At 40.1% G+C, this 10553-nt stretch overlaps 1 protein-coding gene across 1 annotated transcript; it reads right to left on the minus strand.

The window, feature by feature from the left end:
* Positions 1-6925: 6925 nt before the first annotated feature.
* On the minus strand, positions 6926-9915 carry LOC149167021 (pentatricopeptide repeat-containing protein At4g39530-like). The gene is made up of 2 exons (XM_089432844.1): positions 8433-9915; positions 6926-8150 (listed from the first exon to the last, which is right to left on the minus strand). Exons 1-2 carry the CDS (start codon positions 9454-9456, stop codon positions 7087-7089), a joined length of 2088 nt encoding a protein of 695 aa, XP_089288970.1. The 5' UTR covers positions 9457-9915; the 3' UTR covers positions 6926-7086.
* Between the last annotated feature and the right edge of the window lie 638 nt (positions 9916-10553).

The raw sequence follows: 10553 nt of genomic DNA on the forward strand, positions 1-10553 counted from the left end.
AAAGAGAAGCGATTGAAGTCAGCCTAAGAGACAAGTGTTCAATAGCTTGATTGGTTTTTGGATCTCTTGTCAAAATGGCACCAAGTCTCAAAGTTGAAGACAGGTTAGATGGTGCCATCAACTTCAGATCTTAGAAGATCAGGATACTCCTTATCTTGGAAGAGAATGAGCTTTAGAATCATGTGGAGAAAGTCATTCCAGAGCCAAAGGGATCTAAGGAAAAAGCCAAGTATAAGAAGAATAAAGCCAAGACTAAGAGAATCTTGGTAGATTCTATAAAGGACCACTTGATTCCTCATGTTGTTGCATTGAAGACTGCCAAGGAAGTATATGATGCTTTGGTAGGATTGTATGAGAACAGCAATACTAGTAGGAAGTTAATCTTGAGAAATCATCTTTGTAATGTCATGATGACTAGATCAGATTCAGTTGTCTCATATCTTATGCGAGTCTCCCAGATTAGAGATGAGCTAGTAGTGATCCCAACCTTATAAACCATGTGAGGTCCAGCCTTAAAAAGAAGTTTGAAATGACAGACTTAGGACACTTGCATTATTTTCTTGGTTTTCAAGTCTTGCAATCCAAGGAAGGTATTTCCCTTTCCCAGTCCAACTATGCCTGTGATCTTCTATGCCATTTTCACATGGAAGACAGTAAGCCAGCCCCTTCTCCCTTTCAGTTTGGAGCCAAACTTTCAGTCACTTGTACTTCCCCTGAAATTGATGATACCTTATACTGTCAACTTGTAGAAAAACTTTTGTATCTGACCCATACTCGTCCTGACCTTTCCTTTGTTGTTGGCCTTATTGCTTGGTTTATGCAAAACCCACATGAAAGTCATTGGAAAGCAGCTAAAAGAATACTTCGTTATGTTCGAGGTACAGTTTAGTTTGGGATTCATTACAGTGCAGAAGCATCTCCTCTATTGGTTGGTTTCACTGATTCTGATTGGGCTAGTGACCCTGATGATCGGAAGTCTACTGCAGGTTATGTGTTCACTCTTGGTTCAAGACCTATTACATGGGCTTGCAAGAAACAAAGTGCCATTTCTCTTTCTTCAGCAGAAGCAGAGTATCATGGTGTTGTAGAAGCTAGTAAGGAAGCCCTGTGGCTTCGTCAAATCCTGTCAGAGTTTGGCTTTCAACAGTAGCATCCGACTACACTTTGGTGTGATAATCAAAGTGCCATTCAACTATGCAAAGATCCAGTCCAACATCAGCGCAGCAAACACATTGAATTGCACATGCACTTCATCCGAGAGCTCATTCACGACCATGTTCTTGAAGTGCAATATTGTTCAACAGATGATCAAGTTGCAGACATCTTTACAAAGGCTCTCACAGAGGCGAAGTTTACTAAACTTCGATTTACGGTTGGAGTTCAGGAAGTTGTCACTAAGGGGGGATAGGCTCTAGTGCCTCCTTCCTTCTCCTATTGTGTCATATTTGTACATCCTTCAATCCTATCCCAAGTTGTTCTTAAGGGGAGATGTTAGGATATTCCGACACATAGGAAATAGTTAAGTATAACTTGGTCTAGTGTAGAGTTAGGTAAAGTGTGTTTCTTTACCATGTACTTTTGTAACTTACAATCTGACGGTCACGATATGTAGTGATCCGACGGTTCATTCTCTCCTCGGTATTACCGACACTTGATCCATGGCTTAACACCCGATTGGTCCATGATCTCTATTTAAAGAGCATGGAGGGTCATTTGTAGGGTAACTGTTCATGAGAGAAGCTTATGTAAATTTTCATTCTTTTTGTACATCCTTCAATCCTATCCCAAGTTGTTCTTAAGGGGAGATGTTAGGATATTCCGACACATAGGAAATAGTTAAGTATAACTTGGTCTAGTGTAGAGTTAGGTAAAGTGTGTTTCTTTACCATGTACTTTTGTAACTTACAATCTGACGGTCACCATATGTAGTGATCCGACGGTTCATTCTCTCCTCGGTATTACCGACACTTGATCCATGGCTTAACACCCGATTGGTCCATGATCTCTATTTAAAGAGCATGGAGGGTCATTTGTAGGGTAACTGTTCATGAGAGAAGCTTATGTAAATTTTCATTCTTTTATTAATAAATTGTCTGAAGTGGCCGCGTTGGCTCAGGTCGTGGACTGTTTCCCTCTTTGAGGGTTTTAACCACGTCAACAATATTGGTGTATTGATCTGTGATCTGTTTGTGAGCGGTGTCCTTTGGTGTTATGTCTGAGGAACTTACCCTGTAAATTCCTACATGGTATCAGAGCGAGTTGAGGGCCGCATCCATTGGTGATCCAAATCTGAAGCCGGTAGAACTGCATCCGACTGTTGTTTCCTAGATCTACTGTTTCTGACTGCTTTCGGGCCGAGAGGACTGCTCTATTGTGTTAGGAGCATCTGTTCCAGTGAGGAACCCCTTTCGTTTCACGCAAAAAGGTTTATGGTAGCCCTAGCTACGTCATTTTTAAGATCTGGAGGTATATAGTGTTTATTTGCAGTGTATATCACTCTTAAACCAGATGTAAGTCACTTTTGTGTTTTTGGAAGTGAAGCATGGGCCCATATTCCAGATGAGAAACATAAAGCTTTAGAACCTAAGAGTGAAAAATGTATTTTTGTTGGATATTCTGAAGATGTCAAAGGATATAGACTTATTCCATTTAAGTCCAAAATGTTATCATTAGAAGAGATGTAAAGTTTGCTGAAAATATATATCGGCCTACGAGCCTAGTTCGGCAGATGTGCCACCTCTCTCTATCTCTTCTACTTATGAAAATATTTCTTCTTCAGATGATGAAAGCGAGGATGACAATCCTCCCCCACCTTCGCAGGATCCTTCTTCAGCTCCTCAGCTTCCAAAATGGGTTCGTGCTACTCGAGATGCACCAAGCGCTCTTGCCGGTGATCCTATAGATCAACGACGTACACGTTCTCAGTTCGAGAGAGCCTCTTCTTTACTGACTCAAGCTTCAGTGAATTATGATCCTGACACCTTTGCAGAAGCTTCAGGCCATCCAGATTGGGACGCAGCTATGAATGAAGAATATCGTTCATTATTGGCAAATGATACATGGGATCTTGTTCCTCTATCAAAGGGACGAAAACTTGTTAGATGCAAATGGGTTTACAGAACCAAGTATGGACCAGATGGGAAAGTTGATAAACATAAAGCTCGTCTTGTTGCTAAGGGTTTTTCACAAGTTGAAGGCATTGACTATACTGAAACCTTCTCCCCTGTTGCCAAAATGAACTCTATCCGCCTTGTTCTTTCCCTTACTGCCTCTTTCAAATGGGAAGTCCATCAGATGGATGTTAAATCTGCCTTCTTGCATGGGGACTTGCATGAAGAAATCTATATGGAACAACCTACTGGCTTTATACAAACAAACTCCAACCTTGTATGTCAGCTTAAGAAATCCCTTTATGGTCTCAAGCAAGCTCCTTGGGCTTGGTATGCCAAAATGGATAGCTTTCTTTTAGAAACTGGCTTTTCTAGGTGTCATTCTGACAATACTGTCTACACCAAGAAAATGGGCAAGTCTCTTATCATTCTTGTTCTTTATGTTGATGATCTTATCTTCATTGGTAGTGATCCCAACCTTATAAACCATGTGAGGTCCAGCCTTAAAAAGAAGTTTGAAATGACAAACTTAGGACACTAGCATTATTTTCTTGGTCTTCAAGCCTTGCAATCCAAGGAAGGTATTTCCCTTTCCCAGTCCAAGTATGCCTATGATCTTCTACGCCATTTTCACATGGAAGACTGTAAGCCAGCCCCTTCTCCCTTTCAGTTTGGAGCCAAACTTTCAGTCACTTGTACTTCCCCTGAAGTTGATGATACCTTATACTGTCAACTTGTAGGAAAACTTTTGTATCTGACCCATACTCGTCCTGACCTTTCCTTTGTTGTTGGCCTTATTGCTCGGTTTATGCAAAACCCACATGAAAGTCATTGGAAAGCAGCTAAAAGAATACTTCGTTATGTTCGAGGTACATTTCAGTTTGGGATTCATTACAGTGCAGAAGCATCTCCTCTATTGGTTGGTTTCACTGATTCTGATTGCGCTGGTGACCCTGATGATCGGAAGTCTACTGCAGGTTATGTGTTCACTCTTGGTTCAGGACCTATTACATGGGCTTGCAAGAAACAAAGTGCCATTTCTCTTTCTTCAGCAGAAGCAGAGTATCATGGTGCTGTAGAAGCTAGTAAGGAAGCCATGTGGCTTCATCAAATCCTGTCAGAGTTTGGCTTTCAACAGCAGCATCCGACTACACTTTGGTGTGATAATCAAAGTGCCATTCAACTATGCAAAGATCCAGTCCAACATCAGCGCAGCAAACACATTGAACTGCACATGCACTTCATCCGAGAGCTCATTCACGGCCATGTTCTTGAAGTGCAATATTGTTCAACAGATGATCAAGTTGCAGACATCTTTACAAAGGCTCTCACAGAGGCAAAGTTTACTAAACTTCGATTTACGGTTGGAGTTCAGGAAGTTGTCACTAAGGGGGGATAGGCTCTAGTGCCTCCTTCCTTCTCCTATTGTGTCATATTTGTACATCCTTCAATCATATCCCAATTTGTTCTTAAGGGGAGATGTTAGGATATTCCGACACATAGGAAATAGTTAAGTATAACTTGGTCTAGTGTAGAGTTAGGTAAAGTGTGTTTCTTTACCATGTACTTTTGTAACTTACAATCTGACGGTCACCATATGTAGTGATCCGACGGTTCATTCTCTCCTCGGTATTACCGACATTTGATCCGTGGCTTAACACCCGATTGGTCCATGATCTCTATTTAAAGAGCATGGAGGGTCATTTGTAGGGTAACTGTTCATGAGAGAAGCTTATGTAAATTTTCATTCTTTTATTAATAAATTGCATGAAGTGGCCGCGTTGGCTCAGGTTGTGGACTGTTTCCCTCTTTGAGGGTTTTAACCACGTCAACAATACTGGTGAATTGATCTGTGATCTGTTTGTGAGCGGTGTCCTTTGGTGTTATGTCTGAGGAACTTACCCTGTAAATTCCTACATTGCAGGCATCATTTGTTTCTTTGATCACTCTCTCACATACACACACACACATATTGATGATATATTTCCAAACCCATTCTGATAATGCATAAATGGACCTGCTTACCATTTTCATCTGATGGCAGTCTGGCACATGCCTTCAGAATAATAGTGAAGATCACCTAGTTTGGATTTATGCCAAACCAAAGCATTTCTGCCACAAATTGGAAAGCATCCATGCAACAGTTGTGGTCAGCATATCCTGCTGTCATTGAGTTCCACGAAACCGCATACCACGCAAGCATCCTATCAAATACAGTTTTGCAGGTCAAACTTGTTCCCTAACTCTATATTGCCATATTAACATTGCAAGCATCATTGTTTGTCTGATCACACTGCTATAATGTCCATCCTTTTCCATGCTTCCAATTTCTCTTCCTATGCTCATCTTTCATTTTATTTTCCAAATCCAACAGAATTTCGGACCTTTCTCAATTGTTATTTTCCCTGTTTGACCCTCAAACACAAGTCCCCAGTATTAGCTACCATAAAAAAGAGTGAAGATATTAACTATTGCTTTATATAGACAAGCATAACATATGTTGCTTGATGCAATTAACTTATTCAATTTAGAGCTGCACCATATTTTCATCCAAAAATGAAACACATGAAATCAATACAAAGCCAATTATACAGCTTGCTGGCAAGCGTCTTTTGTCAAGCCAACATATGGAATAATACGTTACAGCGATAAACTATAATTCTTGTGTGCATCTCTCTATGTCCATTAATGTCTGTTCTCTCTATGTCCATTAATGTTTGTCTATGTGTATGCATCGATTTGTGTGCATACATCTACATCTTATATGTATTTATGTGAGATTTGAATTTCAACCCTTTTCATCATGAGCAAAAATAGAACAAGAGTGTCTCTGAAAATGCCTTTACTGCTATTTATAAGTCATTACCTGAAGCTCCAAGGAAAAAAAAAGGTCTCTAACTGAAGCCCGATCCCTATTCTGCCCAGACAAGCTCTCTGCAATCATATATCCAAGGAGGTCGACAGTCCACCCACATCTTTTGTTCACTTGAATATCTTGATGTAACTTCAACCTAAAAATTTTGAAAATACCCATGCCACTTCAAACTTGTTGTATGGGCTCTTGTCCTTGAGAAATGCCCTAGGGAGATATAGCCTTTGGCATGATACATGAAAACAGTAAACAGTCCTCAAACCCCCACTCCCTTTGTAGAGACACCAACAGAATAATATAGCACTTCCAGCTAACTTATTTTACTTAAGCCTCAATATAAATCCCAAAAAAACAGAGTTGAGGAAATAATGAAGTGGATTAAATCACTCAGTATGGTTTCCTGCATGGTGACCTCATTTATGAACTTGGCAGAATAGTGGCAATTACGACATATGCCCTTCTTGCACTTTTGATGAGACTTCAGTGGTCTTTACAACTTGCTGAAAAGCACAAACAAAATATAAGCTTCTTCCTCTTGTAAAACAATGCAGATTCCCACCACTCCTATTGCACATCATGTGATGATCACTACCACCTGCTCCTGTTTCTTATCATGCAGCATAAAGTGCACATCAGGTACATCCCCTGCTTCCTTCATCAACCCTGTCAGTCACTGCAATTCTGCATAGATCTCCTCTGTCTGTGGGTGTGATCTATCTCCTACAACAAATGTATGCACTTTGTTCTTAACCTCAATCCAACTAAATCCAGGCTTCTTTTTCAACCCCACATCCTTCATCATTCTCCTCATTTTGTTTACATCATCCCACCTGCCAGCTGCAGCATAAATGTTTGACAGCTGAACATATGTTGTGACATCTTGTGGTTCCAATGCAAGAATGCATTTTGCAGCTTGTTCCCCTAACTCTATATTGCCATATACTCTACAAGCAGCCAGTAGACTCTGCCAAATCACTGCACTCAGTTGTAAAGACTTTTCATGGATATAGTTATGTGCCTCATTTAGGCGCCCTGCACGACCTAGAAGGTCAACAATGCATGAATGGTGCTCCACTCCTGGTATAATGCGATAAGCATGACTCATTAAGTCAAGTATTTGAAAGCTTCATCCACTAGGCCTGCATGGCCACATGCAGAGAGAAGGGCAATGAAGGTAATATGGTTCAGTTGCATGCCAGCATGCTCCATCTGTTGGAATAATTGGAAAACATTCTTCACAAGCCCATGGTTGGCATATCCTGTGATCATTGCATTCCATAAGATCAGGTCTCTATTAATCATTTTGTTAAAAACTTTTTCAGCATCCTCTATGCACCCACATTTCGCATACATGTCAAGCAATGCACTTCCCAAAATTACATCCGACTCAAATCCTGTTTTGATGATGTGACAATGGAAATATTTGCCCTGTTCCATTGCTGCTAGACCTGTACATACTGTGATAACATTGTCAAAGGTGGACTGGTTTGATTTTATACCTGCCCATAGCATATCAATATAGGGTTCTAGTGCCCCCTCACAACTTTTAGAGTGACAAAATCCCCCCATCATTGCATTCCATGAAACCACATCACGTTTAGGCATTTTTTCAAATAGATTGATCGCATCTTCAATGTTATTGCATTTAGCATACATATCAACAAGGGCACTACCCACGAAAATATTTGTTTCCAAACCCATTTTAATAATGTATACATGGACCTTCTTACCATTTTCCGCTGATTGCAGTCTGGCACATGCCTTCAGAATACCGGTGAAGGTCACCTGGTTTGGATTTATGCCAAACCAAAGCATTTCTGCCACAAGTTGGAAAGCATCCACGCCACAGTTGTTGTCAGCATATCCTGATATCATTGAGTTCCATGAAACCACATCCCACGCAAGCATCCTATCAAACACCAATGCTGCATCATTCATGCTTCCACATTTGGCATACATGCCAACAAGTGCATTCCCTACAAACAGGTCTAAAGCAAATCCACTTTTGACAATGTCGGCATGGATATGCTTTCCTTGTTCTTGTGCTGCTAGGTTGGCACATGCAGTAAGAACACCAACAAAAGTAAACCCATTTGGAATCATCCTCTCCTGTCGCATTTCATGAAAGAGATCCAGGGCGTCCTCATCGAGTCCATGACGTGTATATCCTGCCATCATTGCATTGCACGAGATGAGATTGGGTTCATCCATTTCATCAAACACCTTACATGCATCCAGTAGACTCCCGCATTTACTATACATGTCAACAAGAGTGTTTACCACAGAGGCACTTACCTCATACCCAGTTTTAATAATGTAGGCATGTAACTCCTGCCCACTTTCGAGAGATGCTATGCAGACACATACCTTGAGAACTAAAGCAAGGATAAAATTATCAGGCTTCATTCCAGACCAAGTCATTTGCGAAAAGAGTTCCAGAGCTTCCTTACCATACCCATTTTCAGCATCATTGGCATATCCTGACATCAGTCCAGTCCATGTGACCATGTCTAGTTCAGGCATATTGTCAAACAGTGTGTTTGCATCTGGCATGCTACCCCATTTTGCATACATGTCAACAAGAGCATTCCCCACAAAAATATATGAATCAAAACCAGCTTTGATTATCTGTGCATGAACCTGCTTGCCATGTTCTAATGAATCTAGCATTGGACCCACCCTAAGAACGCTGGAAAAAGTGAAATGGTTTGGCTTCACTCCCGCAAAGAGTAATCCTTTAAATAATTTAAAGACCTCGTCCCCATGCCCACGCTTAGCATATTCTGATATTATCACAGTCCATGAAAATACGTTCTTCTCTGGCATTTTGTCAAACACTTGGCGTGCATCTTCTCTAACCCCAATTTTAGCGTACATATCTACAAGGGCAGTCCCCACGATTACATCTGACTGAAAGCCCGTTTTTATTACATGGGCATGAACCAATTTACCAAATTGCAACTCTGCTATTTTAGCACAAACCCGAACCACACTAACTGCCGTGGACTGACTAAACTCCATACCTGCTTCTTGTTTCAATTGGTAAAATAGTTTTAGGGCTTCTTCACAACGTCCGTGGTGAACATATTCGCCCATCATGAGCGTCCAAGAATAGACATTTCGCTCATGCATTTGATCGAACACTTTGCGCGCATTCTCAACGCTGCCACATTTGCCATACATGTTAATGAGGTTGTTTTGGAAAAACACGTCTTCTTCGAAATTGCTTTTGACAATGTGTGAATGAACCCTCATGCCCTGCGAGATAGATTTCATGTTGATGCACTCTCGGAGGAAAAAATTACATACATTGAAACCATATAATTCCTCGTTGGCTTTCTTGTTACCTTCTGGTTTTGCTACTAACTTTCCTCCTGCAACAATAGAAAGAGTGAGACATGTATACCCACGATACAAGTGCATTTGGTTGCACACTTGAGAACCGCCAACTCTGGAAAATGGGTACATGTACATTGTTGTTGGGTTACTGGAATACCACGTGGGTATCGGATTTTAGGCTTCATTGACGTCGAAACAAGAAACGAAAAAGCAGCTTGCAGCTGTCACCCCACTGTAACGAAATGGTTTTGTGACAGGTTTTCAAATGTCTCGAGGACTGTGAAGGGATGCATGTCTCTGTATTGGTGGTCTGTGCAATAGAATGGGAAGAGGCGTCGAATTTGAACAATTGAATCCAGAGCGTGGGTGTGGGCTTGTCACTCTGAATATGAGGTAGAGCTTATTTTCACGGATACGGGTGAATCCCGGGGAACAGCCTCTTTGATCCATTGGATAGCAAACCGACCCACAATTGTAACAGTTACATGCACACCCAACGTTACAACATAGTTGTTATTTGGAAATATTAATGTACGTGGTATGACATTGAATTTCAAAAGCGCAGCTACAGAGAATCCATCTCGTAAAAGTGAGGATGAAAATACTAAGACCATAACGCAACTAGAGATAATCCCTCGTGTAAAAGTTAAGATGAAAATACTAGGAGCATAAAATTGTCATTGTGAAAAATTGTTTGCAATAATTAGTTAACATTTATATTAGATAATATCTTATTTTAAAAGACTTTGTATCTCAAGAGACTTGATTTCTCTTAATGTCTCTTAATGTTGGATAATTTTAATTAAGATAGATAAAGGCAATGTCATATAGTTTGAGTTGGAGTTCAACAATAATAAAATTCAATTTGAATTCGAATTTGTCTATGAGATTCCAATTTGAAATTGTTTATGAAATTCGAATAAGGTTCGCCATTAAGTTTGTCTATATACATATTTTAAATTCTCAAAACATATAAAATATTTATAATTATATACAAATTTATATTAATTTATAACTTACATATATTATAATTAATATTATTCCCAAAATATATAAAAATATTGTTTATAATTATATATAAATTTTATATTGATTTATAGTCTATATATGTTTTCCATGACGATATTGAGGTAATGCATGGGTATTCGTGAATGCCACATGGCCGAAGGCGCGAGGACCGGCCTCTTCATCCTCTCAATACACCTTGTGTACGAGAGATGGTAATGTAACTT

This window comes from Pinus tabuliformis, chromosome 5_1 (assembly GCF_031772625.1).
Source record: "Pinus tabuliformis cultivar Carrire ecotype Pingquan chromosome 5_1, CPIR1, whole genome shotgun sequence".
Classification (NCBI taxonomy): Eukaryota; Viridiplantae; Streptophyta; class Pinopsida; order Pinales; family Pinaceae; genus Pinus; species Pinus tabuliformis.

What these genes read in the sequence shown, in the direction of transcription:
- LOC149167021 (XM_089432844.1), bottom strand. Translation starts at nt 9,456, where the DNA reads ATGTACATGTACCCATTTTCCAGAGTTGGCGGTTCTCAAGTGTGCAAC. An exon ending in TGATGCTGAAAATGGGTATG is followed by an intron (nt 8,151 to 8,432) that starts GTAAGGAAGCTC and finishes CAATGATGGCAG; the next exon opens with GATATACACGTCATGGACTC.